General features: G+C 37.1%; 1 protein-coding gene across 1 annotated transcript in view; it reads right to left on the reverse strand.

The window, feature by feature from the left end:
* The window catches only part of DSCAML1 (DS cell adhesion molecule like 1), a 480,720-nt gene that overhangs the window by 82,919 nt on the left and 377,478 nt on the right, over positions 1 to 20,323 (reverse strand). The window contains exons 9-11 of the mRNA XM_031961331.1: positions 19,287 to 19,565; positions 18,811 to 18,930; positions 15,966 to 16,142 (exon numbers count right to left, since the gene is read on the reverse strand). Of these exons, the coding sequence (XP_031817191.1) occupies positions 15,966 to 16,142; positions 18,811 to 18,930; positions 19,287 to 19,565 (576 nt within the window). The remainder of the gene's footprint in view (positions 1 to 15,965; positions 16,143 to 18,810; positions 18,931 to 19,286; positions 19,566 to 20,323) is intronic.

The raw sequence follows: 20,323 nt of genomic DNA on the forward strand, positions 1-20,323 counted from the left end.
CGTTATCCTCTACCCTCTCATCAAGAATCCCAGTATAATTTTGTCAAGGGAGAAATTATCTGAAGAAATTACGTGATGCATGTATGGGCATGGGGGACGAGATGACATCTGGAGATGGAGAGAAGGCTGGCTAGTAAAAACAATAATAGCATTTATATATCATGTTAAAGTTTGCAGAACATTTTGCAAATATCTCATTTATCCTAACAATAATCCTGTGAAGTAGGTGCTATGATTATCCATATTTTACAGATCAGGAAACTGAGGCAGACAGAGGTTAAATGACTTGACAGAGTCACACAGCTAATAAATAACTGAGGCTGGATTTGCTTCCAGGGCTTCCTGACATCAGGTCTAAAACTTCAAAAACCAGCAGAGGGACTTTACTTTGTCAAGTTACTGCTCTCTCCATCTCTTCACTGGAGAGGAACCATACAAGTCCTGGACAAAACTTACTAATTATAGCAATGGCAGTCAACTGCTAGGGAAAAATAGGTGAGACAAATGGAAAAGTGTCAGAGGACCAGAATTCAATCTTGTATATGGTGTGAAATCACAGGGCGTTGATCCCTGTGTCATCATGTCACCATGTTTGAGTGTTTGCAAGGGTTAGAGAAACAAGTTGGCATTTTAGGGACTCTTTGGTGAGCCTATATTAAGTTGAGTTCCTTAATGCTTTTCACCTCGGAGGGCAGAAGTTCTTTGAGTATATATGTGAACAGGCTGCTTCAGAACCTAACATTTGAAGCCAGAACGGTAGATGCTATCAGATTGCTCCAGGATTTAATTGTTAGATGGCAGGGAATGACAAGTCTATGTGGTTTTTCTGGAAAGAGGGAAGCAGTTGATGGATGTGAACGGATTGAGGTTTGAGAGGAAATAAAAAAGAATTTGGAGCAGTACTTCCACACCTCCAATCCAGATCACAAGTCCTCATATCTAGACTGAATATCCTCCCTTATCCCTTGATTGCTCAATTTTGGCTCAAGTAAGGGAACAGTGTGAGAGGAGAGGGAGGAGAAAAGAAATAGAGAAGAAGAGGAAAGAGAGAAAGGGGGCAAAGGAAAGAGGAGAGAAAAGTGAGATGGGTTATTTTTGAATGGTTTGCATCCTTTCAGAAGTGACAGAAGGAAGCACAGAGAAGGCTAATTTATCAAAGAACTGTCACTCTATTTTCTTTGTCCTATCTCTTCCAATAATGTCAGACATTGCCACCAACATACTTACTTAGGTCATAAAAATGATAACAAGAACAACTTCTTAAAGCCTAATCTGTTTATGTTATTGGGGGAGCATGTGAAATGTAAAAGTTACAGAACTTCAGGCAGGATGAGGTATACAGCAGAATTTCTTTGCTAGTAGTGAAGGCCTCCTAGGAACCTTGAAATATGGGCCACTTTGCAATACCACTGATTGGTTTAGCACTTCGGACAATGTAATGTAACTGTTCCTATGGATCTAAGAAATAAATGGCATGGCACAGGGTTGTAGGCTGGCCTTATTTGAGACTGTTGTGATGAATAACTTCGCGTGGAGAATATATCAAGTGAATTTGTTTCATTCTATGGTACCACTAAAGTCCAATAGAAAATAAATCTGAAATATCAATATTCTATCTGATGGGATTGTTTTGGTACAGATGGTGCTGATCACTGTAGCAAGTAAATTGTAAGTGCTCATGAAATGGACTGACAAATCTTACTAGTTATAGGCAAGAACTTCATACTACTTTTTTGTCAGTAACATATATCAATTCTACTTTATTTGATGACATATTGTAGATCATGCAGGGCAACTGTAAGAAATAACTTCATTCCTAAGTCTAAATTAAAATGGAAATGGAGAAATTACTAAATCTGAAGAAGGAAAAGTTGAACAACCTGAAGATATGAAAAAACCATTGTTCAAAACAAATTCTAGGAAGTTTTACCTATGTTTCTCTAGCCCCTCCAGTCTCCTTTGTTAAAAAATTGGTGAATTATTAATGGTGTGTACAATTTTGACTCTCTAGATCACCTTTATTTTTTAGCTTTGATTTTAAATTGTGGATTATTATTGTCAGAAATCCTTAATATTCATTTGTTTTCTGAATTCCATTTCACTTATTTCTTTCTTGTTGTCTCTAATATTGTTACTAGTGACTTTTTGGAATGTTGAAAATGATAGCAAGAAAAATGACAATGTCTCGAATTATTTTAAAAAGGGGATGGACATACTTAGATTGGAATTTTGAAAAGCCCTTTCTGTGTTAGACAAGATGAATCCAACTAATAGACTAATTGTACTAAAATAGTAATTTAAAAAAAGCAGAAATCTTTTATAACCATCACAAATGAATGTATTTTCTAACTATATTTGACAGAGGGTAGGTAGAACATTTCAGGAACTGCTTGCTATAGTACATGCTGTATCTAATGTTATTATATTAGTCATGGAAGGAATGATACAGGAAGAAAGATGGAACTATGTAGAAATATTCCTACAAGTACACATCAAATGGAAAAAGTGGCTTGAGAAAACTATTTAAAATGTACAGAAAGAGAATGAGAGATAACATCAATATCTAACTGGAATGCATAGTAAAAAGCCTGAACAACAAATATCATTATATGGAATGGAATCCAGAAAACAAGCACATATCAGAAAATTTGGTAATCTTTATCAACAATTGAAAACCCAAGCTAAAAGATAAAGGTAATCCAGGAAGTCAAAAGAACACAAAATACACTTTAAACTATTCAACACCAATTTTAAAAAATTGTAGAAGTTTGAGAAGCAAAGATTCTAGAAGGGAGGGATGTAAAGAAAGAGGATGTAGAAAATGCCCTGTTGTCTCTATGGTCAAAAGAAATAGAATATAATTGAAGTATAAGTTGGATCAAACACAAAAGAGAAAGCTTGTATACAATTAATATAATTAATGACAATCATCAAGGCAAATGACTGAAAGAGTAGTTAGATAATATAGTAGGAAGGGCACTGGGGTTAGAATTAAGAACATTTCAATTCAAATTTGTGTGATCCTGAGCCTATCACTTGAACTCTGACAGTCTTAGTTTCCTCATATGTAAAATGGAGATAACATTTACTTTCTAGGGTTATTGTGAAGATCAAATGAAATAACATATGTAATGTACTTTGCAAACTATAAATGGGAAAAGAGAAAAGGACAGGAACAAGCATTTATTAAGTACCTACTATGTGCCAGGTACTGTGATAAGTGCTTTACAAATACCATCTCATTAGCTACATATTAATTAAGCTAAGAATAATCTTATAAATTTGTAGATGTTAAATAAATCACTTATGTGCCACAATATTTACACTACTTTTACTGAAAATCACAAAGTCTTTGATCCGTTCCATTCTCAGGGCTTTATCATGTGTTACAAATATATAAATATAAAATAAATCCATGCCAGTTAGAATGCAAGATTATTTGATGTCCATATGTAAAACTGTTCTCCCTATAAAATATGCCATCACCAAAAGAAAAAATTCTATAAAATGTGGCATCGTTTAGATGGATAGTTTAAATCTGTTATGGTTCTGTTTAACCTTCAATCCATTATCATTGTTTCTGAGTAGAATTGAGCATAGTTTTCAGGATAAAGAAGGAGTTGTACCAAAACAATGTATTAATCACTCAATGTACATGGATGACATCAAGTTATAACAACGCCACTGAAAATCACACTAAATACCTACTTTGTCTATTGGAAACTTTGTCTGGTGATATTGAAATGTTATTTGGATTCCTTAAATGAAACTTTCTTTGGGTGTGCCAAAAAAGAACAGGGATTGAATATTTTAAGCTTGAATCTGGAGGTCAAATGAACTAAAAGATGCTTATAAACATCTTAGTCTTCTCCAGAGAGGACATATCAAGAATGACTCTATTGAGGAGAAAGCTGAAGCTGTGTAAATTAAGAGAGTTATTGTATAATGAAGTAAAAGATTAATAGAAAATACATTTAGGGGAATTAGTTCATGTATAACTTTGGCTTTAGTAAAGTGAATGACAAAAAAGGTGTCCAAAGAAAAGTCCTTACAATGGTTACAAGCTACAGAGCTCATCACTCTAAGGCATGTAGAGAAAGATTAATACTTCCTTGTTAAAAGAGGAGGAAAAAACCTGATAGATGTACTCAGAGCAAGTGATAAAGATGTTAACAATTTACAAAAATACCTTTATAAAAAAAGAATATCACCTTCTTTCGCAAAACAATAGTAAAGGCTGGCAACAGGTAAATACCACTGATCTGCTGAAAATGATCTCTAGGTGGAGACTATAAAATGGCTACAATGCAAGCAAGAGTGGAATATAAAGGTCTTCTAAGGTTGACATCCGTAAGAATTTAATCAACAATATGTTGACAAGAAGATTATTTTAACAAATAGCTGTGATGTGGGTTTATTTATAGAAATAAAGGGCTTTATGATAGCAATTCAGGATCAGAATCAGATCATTGCCATCAGAAATCATAGGAAAATTATTAATAATTAAGAAGCTAAGATTTGTTGATCTATGCAGATTATACAACGAAGTGGTGAAAACTGCAACATATCACCGCAGGTTGTAAAAATGTATCATCTTCTGGATGCTTAGAAAGATGTGATCAAGTAGTTTGAATTAGACACCAAAAATTTTATAAAATTTATACATTTATAAAATTTCTTTATAATTTCCTGTGAAGCAGGTAGTAACAATATCATTATTCTCATCTTATAAGTGAAAAACTGAGGCTCAACATGACATGTCCTAAGATCACACAGCCAGTAAGTGTTGGAATCAGGAATTGCATCTTTATTTTCTTACTTCAAGTATTCTTTCTACTAAGCCATTATATGGTATTGGAGGAGCCTGATGATTAAGCAATTATCAAATAGCTAAGTGGTACAATGCATAAAGCAAGAGTCAGGAAGATCTGAGTTCAAATCCAGTTTTAGACTCATTAGCTGTGTGACACTTAGTAAATCATTTAATCTGAGTTAGTCTGAGTTTCCTAATCTGTAAAATGGGGAATGAAGATATTATGTATCTCACAGGGTTGTTGTGCAGATCAAACAAGAAAATATGTGTAAAGTGCTTTATAAACCTTAAAATACCATATAAATGCTAGTTTTCACTCTCATATTCATTAGGAGATACAAATGATTGCTTGAGCTCAAACTCTTTGCTCTTTGATTTTTGGAATGAAATTTATTGTCTGCATTTACCTTAGCATCTTTTGTCTTTTTAATCTTATTGTGTTTAGGCAGGGAATAAAGTAGGTCTGTTTTTTGGAAGCTCACAGATATGTATTTTCTGACAAGAGGGATGAAGTCTAGTGTAAAACATTTGCTGTGTATGATTTGCTGAGTGAGGGCCTTGAAATGTGGCCTTTTGCCTCTCATCAGGGGGAATCACAATATCTAGGAAGTTGTAAAAAAAATTGATTTGTGGAACATTTTGATATCTAAGTAAATACATTGATCTATAAATTCAACTCTAGTCTATCTTTGGAATTACAGTCCCACTTCAGCAACCACCTTTGAACATCTGGAACTGAATGTCCCAGAGACATCCCAAATTCAACTTGTTCAAAGTAGAACTTATATTTTTTCTTTTTTTAATAATAGCTTTTTATTTTCAAAATACATACAAAGATAGTTTTCAACATTCACCCTTGCAAAATTTTGTGTTCCAAATTTTTCTCTTTCCTTTCCCCCACTTCTCTCCTAGACAGCAAGCAATTCAATATATGTTAAACATGTGCAATTCTTCTATACATATTTCCACATTTATCATGCTGTACAAGAAAAATCAGATCAAAAAGGGGAAAAATGAGAAAAAAGAACTTCTGATATTTTACTCTAAACTCTTCTAACTCTTTTATTACTGTTGAGATACCAGTATCTTCCTAGGCTCTCAATTGTGGTCTCATCCTCTGCTCTTTACTTTCACTCTGCCCACATATCCAGGTAATTGCCAAATCTAGTCCCTTCTACCTTCACAACACCTCCTGTGTATTTCCTTTTTACTGACACAGTCAGTATCCTTGTATTGACTGTCATCACACTTAGAAAAAATGGAACCCTATTTTTGTAAGCTGATCTTTGAACATCACACCACTAGTGTATGTTCTACTGGGGGCCTTCATTTTAGAAACTGGCCCACTCTAGCCATGCTTCCTTCCCTTCCCTGTCTTCAAGAAGCTGACATTCTAATGGGGAGATAATGTATAGATAATTAGGGACATATAAAATATAGAGAGAATAGATTAAAGTAATCTGGGAGGGGAAGGAACCAGTCACTGGAGAGACTGGAAGGGCCTCTTGAAAAAAGTTGGGCTTTGAACTGGGTTTTGAAGGCAGCTGAGGGAACTAAAAGGTAGTGGGTAAAGTGGCAGAGCATCCTCAATATGGAGTCGAGAGCCAATGCAAAGGGCAAGGAAATGAGAGATGGAATGGTTGTCTTGGAGGAATTCTAAGTAGGTCAGCAGAATTAGATCAAAGAATGAGTGAAGGAAGTAAGATGTCAGGAGATTGGAAAGGTAGAAAGGGAATAGGTTCCAGAGCACATGTCCCACCTTTATCTCTGCTTGTCTCCATCCCCTTTCATGTTGTTTTTCAGCCATTTTTCAGTCATGTCTGACTCTTTATGATGACCCAAGGGAGTTTTTAGGGAAAGATAACTGTAGTGATTTGACATTTCCTTCCCTGGGTCATTTTACAGATAAGCAAACTGAGGCAAACAGGGTTAAGTCACTATCCCAGGATTATAAAACCAGTATGCGTCTGGGATCAGATTTGAGCTTAGAAAGATGAATCTTCCTGACCTCTCTGGCCTAGCATTCACTCCACCTACTGCATCACTAGCCTTCCTCTTTCAGAGGACTATAGATTTACAACAGAAAAGGATCTTAGACCAAGTCTCACATTTTATAGATGAAGATCTGAGTCCAAGAAAGGGAAAGTGACCTACTTGAAGAGCTACCAGATAGTAAAGAGCAAGGCTGCAATCAATACCCAGACTCTCTGATTCCAGTTCCACCCCACCTTTTAAAAATAATGACTGAAAGAAATGACCAACAGGATGATTTCAGAAAGGCCTGGAGAGACTTACACGAACTGATGCTGAGTGAAATGAGCAGGACCAGGAGATCATTATATACTTCAACAACAATACTAGATGATGACCAGTTCTGATGGACCAGGCCATCCTCAGCAACGAGATCAACCAAATCATTTCCAATGGAGCAGTAATGAACTGAACTAGCTATGCCCAGAAAAATAACTCTGGGAGATGACTAAAAACCATTACATTAAATTCCCAATCCCTATATTTATGCACACATGCATTTTTGATTTCCTTCACAAGCTAATTGTACAATAATTCAGAGTCTGATTCTTTTTGTACAGCAAAATAATGTTTTGGTCATGTATACTTATTGTGTATCTAAGTTATATTTTAATATATTTAACATCTACTGGTCATCCTGCCATCTAGGGGAGGGGGGGGTAAGAGGTGAAAAATTGGAACAAGAGGTTTGGCAATTGTTAATGCTGTAAAGTTACCCATGTATATATCCTGTAAATAAAAGGCTATTAAATAAAAAAATAAAAAAAAATAAAAAAATAATGACTGAACAATAATTGTATAAATATGTATGCATATATTGGATTTGATATATATTTTTAATATATTGAATTATTTGTCATCTAGGAGAGGGAGTGGAAGAGAGGGAAAAATTTGGAACATAAGGTTTTGCAAGGGTCAATGCTGAAAAATTATCCATACGTATGTTTTGAAAATAAAAAATAATAAAATTAAGAAAAAAGAAAAAATAGCTGACATTTATACAGCATTTATATAGCATAAGTGATTTGCAAAGCGCTTTACTCCATTATCTCATTTGAGCTTCCCAACCATCCTGGGAGATAGGTGTTATTATTCCTAATTTATAGAGAAGGAAACTAAATCTCAGAGAAATGAAATGAACTAATAACCTAACTAACTAACTTCCAGTCAGGAAGTATTCTTGGTAGAATTTGAGCTGGGGTCTTCCCCGGATTGAATCTAAAGTATCACACTATTCACCACTCTATTCTTTTTCTCTTCGTGCTTTCCCCTTTACCAATACCATGGTTCCTCCTTTTCTTTCTTTCCTTTTTCCTTCTTTAGCACAAATAGAGTAAGCAAGGGACTGGCAAAGAAGGGTGCTCAAGACTGAGGTGAGCTTGGGATAAGGTTCAAGGTCAGGGTTCACAGTACTCTACTTTTAAAAAATGATCTCTCAAGCCCCATTCCACAAAATCAACCAGCTTCCATCACCACTTGTACATACAGATGAATGAATGAGAAAGTATTTATCAGGCATTTACTAGATGTCAAGTACCTTCACAGAAATACAAAGCAGTACTCCAGAAATTGGATACCCTTCTTGGGCTCAGCTGCTCATCTCTAAGATGAGGGGGTTAACCTCAGGTAAATCCAGGATCTTATAAGAGGAAGGATATAAGAAGAGAGAAAAGTAGGGCAGGATACTCTGGAACCTGGTCCCTTCCTATCTTTCTAGTCTTCTAACCTCCCTTCTACACATTTTATGATCCAGTCACATTGATTTTCTTGACTCTCTCCCAACTTCCACACCCAGTGCTTCCAGGTACTAACTCCCTGTTTCCTCCATTACTGACTTGGTTCTAGAGCTGCTGCTGGTGGAAAGTGGAAAGAGTGGCTAGCAGGATGTCCCAGGCTTGAGAAAGATGGGGCAAGGTGGTCAACAAGTCAACACGGATTTATCAAGCACCAGCTGTGTGTCAGGTACCGTGTTTGTCCTGGGAGATACAGAAAAAGGGGGGAAAAGCTCAAAGCAAAAAGCTATGATGGCTTGTGAGTGACTAAGTGTTGGTAAGAAAAAGTGTGAGTAAAATGCAGGAAAGACAGCCCCTGAGAGCGAACGTACGTGTGTTGGTGCCCCTTGGTTCTTAGCATGGAGGGCAAACCCCTGGCTGCTACACCCTCATTATGATTACGTTCTATACCAGCCAGTGGACTACCATGGTAGAGACTCCTGGGAGACCTCCAGGTGCCAGAAGGTACCGGCAATCCAGCAGCAGATATGGGAATCCCCTCATTCACAGAAGAAAAGGAAATGACAAGAAAAACAGATCTCAGAGTGAGAGCTTATCTCTCCTGCTGACAGGAGGAAGATAAGCATCAGATAAAGAGCCCAATTTCAATAAGGTTTCTTCCAGCACAGGCAGAATCAGCCAGGCCCTTCCTTCCCCTCTTTCTTTGGCTGGGCCATGCAGATTGATTGCCTACTTTTATGAAGGACAAAGTGCTTTTTGATAGTGTAAGGGAAGCTGCTCCCCGGGGCAGGGATTCCAGCCCCTGTGCTCCCTCTGCATCCATCACCAGGGTTCTGGGTCCTGAGCTGCACAGAGCTGATTGAGGATTGTGCCACAGCGGAAAGGAAGGGAACTCCCGGGCCTCCTTGGCCGGTTTGACACAGAACCTGGACATTTCTGATCTAAACCAGGGATGGGGAAAACGTTTCTCTGCCAAAGATATTTATAACATCATTTGCGAACCATACAAAATTATCAATTTACAGAACTCAAGCAGCGGTTGTAGCTTTCAGCTCATCGTTGCCTTTGGTTGCTTTAGCAAATGATTTCAGGGGCCTTATATAGCCCATGAAATGGACGTTCCCCACCCTTCTTCTAAACCTTTCCCATCATCCAAGAGAGACTACCTACCATTCATTTACTACCCCAGCACTGGAGAATGTTCCTTGGAAAGCTGCTCCTGGGAACCCATTATACAGTATTTTGGGACACAGACAAATTAAAATATGGGTAAGATTATATAATGGCAATGTTATCCCAATGCATATACCCACAGATTGTCCTTAAATACAGACCTATGTCAATTCTCTATCCTTAACACTTCTCACTCAAAAATCTTCAATAGTTCCTCATTATCTCTAAAGTGAAATACAGACTATTCCAAAAGACATTTTAAGGTCTTTACAAACTGGAACCTAGTTAGCTTTTTGGCCTTTTTTCATATCACTTCACACATTTTCCATTTTAGCAAGAATGGCCTTTTAGCTATTTTCCCATACACAATATTCTATTTTGGCTCTCCATGCTTTTGCCTAAATGGTATCCTATATTTGGAATGTATTTCCTCTTTACCTCTATTTTGTAAATTCGTAGTTTTCTTCAAAGCACAGCTTAAATACCACCCCTACAAAAGGCTTTTCTAAACCATAAGTTTTTAGTATTTTCACTCCTGAAATTATCCTGTATTCCTTTCTGTGCTTTGAATGCATATAAATATACTTATGAATAGATGTATATATGAAAATGTCTGTCTATCTATCTATCGAATGTATGCTTCTTATATCCCTCCCTGTGAGTTCCTTGAGGGCAGAGTAGGAGAATCTTTGTACTTTGCATTCCTTACATGCCAGAACAATGCCCTCTACAGATTTCAGGAATTCAAGTCTCTCTGCTCTCATATGTTTGGGTCTCTACACTCAATGTGGTGGGTACCTTTCTTGAATTGTCCTGACATCCTGAGGCTACTAATGGAATATGCATCTTGTCCAGTTATTTACCTCATCTTCTCCATATCACCAGCACATCTTTTTGAACTATGCACTTTTTTATTTATTTCCTTTATAGAACTTTACCCTGTGTAATCTTCTATTTGTAATGAGTTATAGTCTGCCATGGACCTCTCTACTGCCCTTTCAGTGATACTCAGATTCAAATTTTCAGAGATTTGTATCATTCTATGACTTATAGACACAGAATTTCAACTGAAGAATACTGGTATTGGAAACACAGGTTTTTTTTTCCCCCATGGGGAAGATTAAAAATAAAAGGATGTAGTTTTCCAAAGGCAAAAAGACCACTTTCATTCAGTTAAATTTTTGGCCTAATTAATTTTCCTTCAATTTCATATAACATGGAGTGGACAATAGGCATTCTTTATCCATTTGGTTCTTCTTCTGTGGATGATTAGGTCAAATTCTCTGGAATCAGTATAAATTTTATTTAGGATGCTCTACTGTGTTTTGGGGATTGATATAAGAAATCAATATACTTTGCAAATAGAAGTACTTGGATGACCTGGTATATATAAAAATATTATATGATATTACATTATAATTATTATATTATATAATAGATATAAATAATATAATATGATATATAATATAGTTGTATATTATTATACATTAGAAGATTACATATAATTATAGTATATCATATATATTACATATCTATATATCTATATAATTTCTCTATATGTTTATAAGATATAATATATCTTTATTATGCATAGTTTAAAATTTGGAATGCAATGGGTCTCCTCCAATATAACAGCAAACACTTTTGGTGGCCATATATCTCCTTATTTTATGCTTTCATTCATATTAATGGAAGTTCAGTAAGCAAGATTCTCTTTCCTTTTCTGTCTTTCTTTTTTCTTCTCTTTCTCTCTTTCTTCCCAATATCCTTAATTTTTTTCAGGCTGAAAGGACAACAGACACTCTTACAAATAATACCAATAATAATTGGCATAATAACTTTAGCCTGTTTTGTTTTTTTGCCCCTATTTGGGCATCCAAGTGTCTTCTTCCCAGGAGGGTTACCATTTTGATATTGGACTTAATGCACATACTTGATCAGCTTTAGGTCTATTGTAAGTCAGAACTCCTGAACTTTAAGGATTCATCAGTCTCAGTCTACCCAGGTTCAGGGACTACAAGTGTGTACCACTATGCCTGACTTTAAAATTAAATCTTTTAGGGAATCTTCTATAATTTTGACAAATACTTGGGAGATACCTTTATGAATAAGAACATTCATGTTTATAATTATTCTAATCAAGTTGCTTTAGGGTAGTTAAATTGGTACAGTGAATAACACGACAGGTTTGGAGTCTGAAAGACTCATTTTCTTGAGTTCAAATCTAGTCTCAGACACTTCTTAGCTGTGTGACTCTGGGCAAGTCACTTAACCTTATTTGCCTCAGTCTCCTCATCTGTCAAATAAGTGGCAAATCACTCTGGGTATCTTTGCCAAGAAAATCCCAAACAGAGTCATGAAAAGTCGGACATGACTGAACAATGACTGAGCAACAAAGCTGCTTTTTCCAACTTTATCCTTTTCTATGCCATTTCCAAATCCTCTGTAAGCACATTTGGATTGTAAAGTCATTAGAGTATATATATGGTGTTTCCACTATCCTTGATGGTTAGAAAATGGTTGTTATAAAAATTTCTGCAGATCTTTTCCATCTTTGAGTTAATGTCATCTTTCCAATTTTATCCTTAAATATCTTGGAGATAACTTGTTTAGTGAGATCTTATTTCAAGATTTCTTAAAAACAACAACATTTTTTCCATTGCTTTGTGTTGTTTTGTGAGTTGATCTTATTACCATTAACCTTCATCACAAGATCTTACAAGTGTGTTTATATTGAGACTGACATTACTTTCAGTTACTACAGTTTTCAGCTTGGTGAGTAAACTTATTGTTTGCTGACTATCAGATTTTAGATTCTTCTGGTTATGGCAATTTATTTACAATGGTTAAATATATTTGCCATTAAATAAGTGCTGTTATTCATTTCCAATTTATTGATATCAATAACTTATTTCAAAAGGTCAGGTTGTATTTATTTTGATACTATGTCTCACATTTTTAAAAAAATTCTTTTTTCTGGCTTTGAATTAATTTTACTTTTTAACAAATTAGAGCTATGAGTGTACAAAAACAGATTATTCAGGGATGATACCCACGTCAGTAATGTGTCATTTCCTGCTTATCAAAATAGAATTAATTTCTTTTTTTATTTGTGTGATGTTACTAAGTGTTTGTCATATTCAGTATCCACTGGTTCTTTCTTTGAAGAAAGTATTCATGAGTTAGAGATGTCAGGTTTTTGTGTAGCCTACAAGTTTCTGGCTTCACTCATTTTTTCTTCATGACTCATATCTTCCAATATATTTCTGGCCATCTTCACCTATTCCCATCTTTCTATTGAAGTCACTAAATATCAAAGTGTATGTTGATTTAATTTGGAGGATCTTAATGAATTTTTTGAAAAATTCCTCTATCTCTTCATCATCTGTAACAGATATTGGTAGATAAGCTTAATTATTTTCATATTGGTCTTTTTACATACAGTTTTCATGTGAACTGCATTATGAAATGATCAGGTATCCCAAGAATCATGTTTCTTCTTTTCTTTGGTTGCATAACAAAACCATTTTTGTTAATTCCTTTATTTGTCTTCCCAAGGAATTTCTGTCCTTCTTTCTTCTGATTTCATTTATAGCAAGAATGTTAAGATTTATATAATTCAGTTCTTCCAGCAGGACACCCATGTATTGATTACTGGATAAGAGTTTCAATGGCTAACTTTTAGAGTAACAATTTAGAGTAACAATGGCTAACTTAATGTTTATAGATTGTTTAAAAATTATATTTCTTGACATTCTCTGATCCTCTTTTCTGACATTCTGTCACGTTAGAAGCAGAAGGGAGTCACATGGATTTCGGAGATATTTACCAAATGACCAATCTACCAGGAATGTACCACTTTATACTTATCAAGGTGGTCTCACTCTATCACTGGGACCATAATTGTAGTCTTCCCTGCCTGATAGAACCTGCCAGGACTTGTGCGCTAGTGGCAAAGTCTTCTAGATCCCAAAGTTACTTCTATGCTATGACACTGTGTGACCTTGAACAGAATGGATGTTAAAGAAATGTTTATTTAATTGAATTGAATTTACCAAGTGGTGTTAGTAATCTTATGTTTTATGAATATAGTACAATGAGGACATATTTATAAAATATAAGGTCAATACAGTTGAGAGGATTGTGGATAGAGAAATTTCATGGAACCACAAAGACCTGGATTTAAGTCTCACCTCCAGTACATATGACTATGTGATCCTGGTAAGCTCTTAGTACTCTAGGCAACTCTTTAAAACTGTAAATTGTAAAGCTATTACTGATTTCTATCAGTAAACTGGAGTTGCTAGGAGTTTCCTAAATTGATGAAATTACAGATCTTTAAAAAATGATGATGGGTAAGGGAGGGGGAGAAGAGTATAAAAAATCCCTTTCATTTGTATTGCTATTTTCACTTTTTAAATATACTTACATTTATTATCTCATTTGTTCTTCACAACTCTATGTGGTAGGTAGGGCAGGTATTATTATCTCCATCTGACAGAGGAAGAAAATGGGACACAGAGTGCTGAGGTGACTTGAATTAGAATGTTTGCATTGTAAGGAACCTGAGAGGCCATATCTACTCCCCTCATTTTATAGATGAGGAAAGTGGGGAGCAGAGATGTCGAGTACTGATTCTACTTTGAATCAGTAGAAGATGGGAAGAGAAATCAGCAATCTTGTCTCAGTCAGCTAGGCAGTGCCATGGTGCATTAAGTGATGGAGTCAGCAAGACATATATGAGCCTGAGTAAGTCACCTAATCCTGTTTGCTTCAGTATCCCAACTGTAAAATGGGGATAAGAATAGTACCTACCTCTCAGAATTGTTGTGAGGATCAAATGAGACAATATCTGTAAAGCTCTTAATACAGTACCTGGCTCATAGTAGGTGATTATTCTATTCTCTGGTAGATCAGAGCTTCCTTTCCTTTTCTCTCCTTAAGCACTGATTTATATACAAAGGCTCATGGGATTTATAGTTGGAGTACATTAGAGAACATCAAAGGCTCAGAATCAGAAGTAACCTTAATGATCATCTAGATTAACTTCTTCATTGGACAATGGATACAGATGAAACAGCTTGTCTTTAATATATCCTAAGTGATGAGCTGAAATTTGAACCCAGGTCCACTGACTCCAAATTCAGCACAATTTCCATTGCCCAGAAACAGACTATTTATCTGTATCCCAGGACTAATTTAGTCAAGTTCAGAAAGACTTATCACCAGGAAGATTAGCTATTACAGCTCATAAAGACTGTCAAAGGTATGGAAGGAGTGCTATCTGTGGCTGGAGAGTGAGTAACCATGCAGAATGTATAGAGTCCTATACATTCTGAAATATTAGACCTCAATATATAAAATACATGACTATAAAGTAGTGAAACTGGAAGTTTGGATTCAGTTTCATTTCATAATCACTTCTATTCATTTAGCCTTTGACTGCTGCTTGGTTACCTAAACTAAATTCTAAATTCCCAGAATCAGAGAACATTTTCTCTAGGTAATATACTTTATAATACTTAGTATAATGCCAAGGATGTTTCCTCCATTTAGGATACAACTTGTATTTGAAAAAGGCAATACCTAAATGTGTCCTGCTCTCTAAGCAAAATGGGTTTGACTTCTGTGTCACTGTTCACACTGTTTCTTAGAATGGTGAAATCACAATAGTCAGTATTTTCAGCTGCAGAAAAAACACTTCAATTTACAAATAGCATCAGGCCTAAGGAAATGAAGTGGCTTTAAAAAAAATCACATAGCTATTTAGTGAAAGAGCTGAGATTGGTGAAAGAGCTGACTTTTTCCTCTATTCTTTCAAACTATGTTCTATGTTATTATATCTTATGAATATGATTGATTAAGCAGATATGTTAATTGACATAATTATACTGTATGATATGCATCTATAAGACATAAATACAACCCTAAACAAATATACACACTCTCTGTGGTATAAATAAGAATCTACTATAAACCTCTTCCCGTGGGAGCTGTCCAGGGCCTGAACCCCTCCAAGATGCTTTGTTCTTAGAAGGCTCAAAGAAACATCCATTTGAGGGACTTCATTTCTCATAATTTGGAGACTCTCCATTCCTTCCACCCTTTTCCCTCCCCTCCTCTAGATGAAATGATAGTAACTTAGAGACAAGAACCAAGTTAGACCTGGAAAGGGAGACAATAGAGAGGTGAGTGATGGAAATTAGGGAACTCACTTTTGACGGTGAGGAACATGGATTTGCTGATGTCGGTGCCCACCCCATTGCTGGCCTGGCAGAGGTAATAGCCGATGTCCTCTTCCAGCACATGTCGGATCAGCAGCGAGCTGTTGGGAAGGATCTGGATGCGTCCTGTGAGTGGAACAGGGTGGTACTGCTGAGGGTTGCCACTGCCTGGAAGCAAATCCAAAGAGAAGGAATCAGCAACTAAATAGTAACATCCAGAAACGTGAAGTATCTCTTGTGGAGCATTATGTAGACTGGAGAAGTCCAAGTGTGGGTTTATATCAGAGAGGGGGAATCCTTTATAAGGGCTCTCCTGATTTGTTACTCCAGCTCACCAAATCATCTTGTTGATGAAGCTTCAAAAAAGGTAAATACTAGAGTCTGGCAAGGTTAAGCTCATGGAGGACATTAGCCTAAGGGATTTGCTCCAATTCATTTCTGGACAGAAACCAAGGGGGAAAATATTTTTTGAGGTTAAGAGATACACATTAATCATTTAGACATCTCTTGACCAATGGCAGACAATGGTAAACTTAAGAAACAGACTGAAGCCACAAAGATTCTACATCAAAAGCAGAACTCCAAACCTCTTAATCACCAAAGGCACTACAGATTGCTATCATGCCTTAAAATTTAGTTTCCCATCTTCTCCCTCTCCCCCCAAAACCCCAAAACCAACAAGCAAAAAACCTTGTAAAGGAGGTAGTTTTAGTATTGTTTTACAGAGGGGATACTGAGGCTTAGAAAATATGTAAGTTCCCAGAGGACAAGACCTATTTCCCTTTTGTCTGCAAATTTCCAAAGACATGCACAGTACCTGACCATAAAGTAGGTGCTTAACAAATATTGATTGATAAAATAGTTTAGTTGATTTGACCAAAGTTATATATAACAAGTATTGAAGGTGGGACCTAAACTCAGATCTAATTACAAGATCAGTATTCTTTTCACGGTATCATATTGTCTCTCAAGCTTCCTCTTACAGGCATTATTGGTGAAAGAACATGTTAGCTAAGAAAGCAAATTTTCAAGAACGTTTTGTAGAAGAGACAGACTTTTTGAGGCTCCCCAGCTTAAAAACCAAAGGAGATTGCTTGGGGATAGGCCCAGAATTTTGTACTGAGCTCTAGCTCTTGCCTTTTCTATTGATTCCCAAGATATTGTCTTTTAGACCCCCTGAGAAATCCCTTTGTGATATTTTCAGCATCATTCTTAGAAAAGGAATTTAATTTAAGGTCAAAAGGGTCCATGAGTCCTGGCTAGGCTTGAGAAGGGACACTGAGATCTGATAGAACTGTGATAAGTGAGTTGATCAGAGATCAGGAGAGAGAAAATCTGTGGTGCCAGATGATTGAGAAATAGCTTTATAGAATCACCCAATGTAAGGACTTTAGAGCTCACTAAAACAAAACTTCTCATTTTACATACGAAGAAATTGAAGTCTGGAGAGGTAAAAGCCCTGGATTCCTTCAAGTCCAACATTTAACTGAAGACTGGAACTCAGACCTTCTAATTTTCAGGTCAATTTCTTTTCTAGTATAGTAATCCTTTCCACATTACGTGGCTAAAGGATTCAGTGCCTTCATGATCTTGAAAATACACATAAAATTTTTTGCCATATAAAGAAGGCTGAATTATAATGGTATTAAAAGATAACATATGTTGATATTATAGAATATTATATACACATTTTATGAATTTTGAATCTCTAAACTTTTTCTGTGTCATCTGTGGCTTCTGCAAAACTCCTCCAAATTCTCATTTAATTTTTTTTCAGACAGCTTTTTATTGATAAAACATATGCATGGATAATTTTTCAACATTGACCCTTGCAAAAACTTCTGTTCCAACTATTCCCCTCATTCCCTCCACCCCCTCCCCCAAATGGCAGGTAGTCCCATACATGTTAAATATGTTAAAGTATTTCTCATTTAATTTCTTAAGCCAACCCACAATATATCACAACTGTGATGTAGCAGGGGATAACCATATACTATCTCAACTTGAATGTTTGGATTCAGATTCTCACCTTGCTGGAAAGTCTAAGTCCTTGACTCCAGGAAGAAATTTAGAGAAAACTTTTTTGGTCTTAGTCTTAGGACCTCTGGGCCACATAGATTTTAGCAGAATTTGCTAGAAATTATATATAGATACAGGAATATGGGTTTTCCACATATGTTGTATGGGGCCAGCTGGTGGTAGTATCACAGAATAAGATACATCATAAGAAAAAGGAAAAAGCCAGGTATAGACACCACCACCTCTATTAAAACGGAGAAGAAGGGCAAGTTTCTTTTCATTTCAGAGCCTGGAGATTCTTCTCCAGTTTGTATTGGGGTAGACAAATAGAGGGAATGTCCACCTTGAGTGCACTTAATCCCCTCAAATCTGGTATCCCTGCCCTGAGGCTTGATTGTGGAGTGAATGAGTGGCAGAAATACAAAATCAAGCTTCTCATTCCATTCAGCTGCCCACCTTGTTGCTATTCAGGAGCGCCCTTTCTTTCTGTACTTTCCTCCCCGCCTCCCCTCCCTTACCCCTGCTTTCCCGTTTTCCATTTCTTGTTTTGGAAACCATAATCAAAGACTACCATCGATTCTGGATAGAATAGGTCAGATAACTATCCCACTCACCATTGCTGCACCTCCACAGACCAAAAAAGCCTCTTTCCTTGGTCACCGTTTTGTGTTGTATCCTCAGTCCTAGCTAGTGCAGTATCTGATACAGAGTAAGCACTTCACAAATGCTATGTATTCATTCCCACATTACAACCTTCTTAGCCTGGGGTCCATGCACTCTGCTTGAAATAACTCCTAGCTGAGGCCCCCGTGCCTACCTTTGGCGTGCTTCCACATGACCTTGGGAGGTGGGTAGCCGTCCACAGAACAGTTCAGAACTCCAGCTTTGCCGTAAATGCCATCCTGATTGTTGGGCTGCACCACAAAACGAGGTGGGACTAGGGGAGTTGGGGTGAGCAGAAGAGAGGAGAAAAGTTCGGTGGATCAGTAACTACCAAGACAAGCTTGCTTAGAACTTCTATCTGAACCTTAAGGGGGAAGGAACCACCCTTCCCAGTGTCAGGATATGGTTATCCATGGCCACATCTCGGACAGAGCTGGAACTCCTTTCCCTGTACTGCAGAAAGCAAGAATCTATCCCCCCTAACATCCTGACACAATTGAGGGTCTTTGCAAGTCAGTATCAAGAGAAGTTAGCCCAACAGCCAATCACAGTTCCCTTATCCCTAGGACCATGGGATTGTGTTGGTTCTCTTTCCCGTCATCTCCTGCCCCTCTCCCACAGGGGTCTCACCTCGCACAATCAGCTGCCGTTCACGGCTGACAGTGGCAGCATCATTGCTGGCAATGCAGGTGTAGTTTCCATTGTGGTTGAGGGAGACGCTGGAGATCTGGAGGGAACTCATGAACTCCTTGCTCTCAATGGTCACCCCTGAGCCGGAGATGATTACTTGGCCATCCTTCCTCCAGGTGATCCGGATCGGCATGTCCCCAGAGGAGACCACACAGGGAATGTAGAGCAGCTGCCCAATGGAGGCAGGGGGAAACTCAAAGGGTTGAATCAGGGGAGGAACTAGACAAACATGGCAAGAGAAGAAGCAAGAAGGAAATGAAATTGTGAAAATCTATCCTTACTTCCCTATGAACTCTGGAATACCTCTGTCCAAGGACTGGTTCTTGCCTTAGTGGGAAATATATTAAAAAAAAACTCCTCTTGGGGGGATAGATCCTTGGTTTTTAGTGTCTTCCATTTATTTTTACTCATCAAGTCCTGTGAAAATCCAAAATTGTCCCCCATGCATCTGACTGCTCACCTTGCCTTGCCCTTCATTATGTGTAGCCTTGAATTCGTCTGACTGCCTACCCAGCATGGCCTTTTTGCTTATTTTCATGAATCACAACTCTCTATTTTGCCATAAATTTTATTTTGTGTTTGCATCTGGACCGCTGATTGACTGCTGACCTATCACTAAGTCCAGACCCCCAATTTCCCTGATGTGTCATGATATATTTTGCCCTAGTTTCTTATCATATATCCACAACCCACTGCTTCCCACAGGATCAGTGCTGACAGATGTAATGAAACATGCCCCAGTCATGAGACTCTTTCCATATGGTCCCCACACTGCCTTATTTGAAATTATCTAAGTTTATTCTTGTCTCTATCTGTGGAGCTCCCACTCGTAGTCTTTCATTTTTCTAATACAAGGGGAGAGACTGGGAGCTTGTTGCATTTGTTGTTTTAGAAGGTGTCAGGCAAGAAAGAGATCTCATAGAGGAGCCCAGATCCATAGAGAACTTGAACAGAAAGATCCCGACAGAGGCCCCAGC

This window comes from Sarcophilus harrisii, chromosome 3 (assembly GCF_902635505.1).
Source record: "Sarcophilus harrisii chromosome 3, mSarHar1.11, whole genome shotgun sequence".
NCBI classification, from domain to species: domain Eukaryota; kingdom Metazoa; phylum Chordata; class Mammalia; order Dasyuromorphia; family Dasyuridae; genus Sarcophilus; species Sarcophilus harrisii.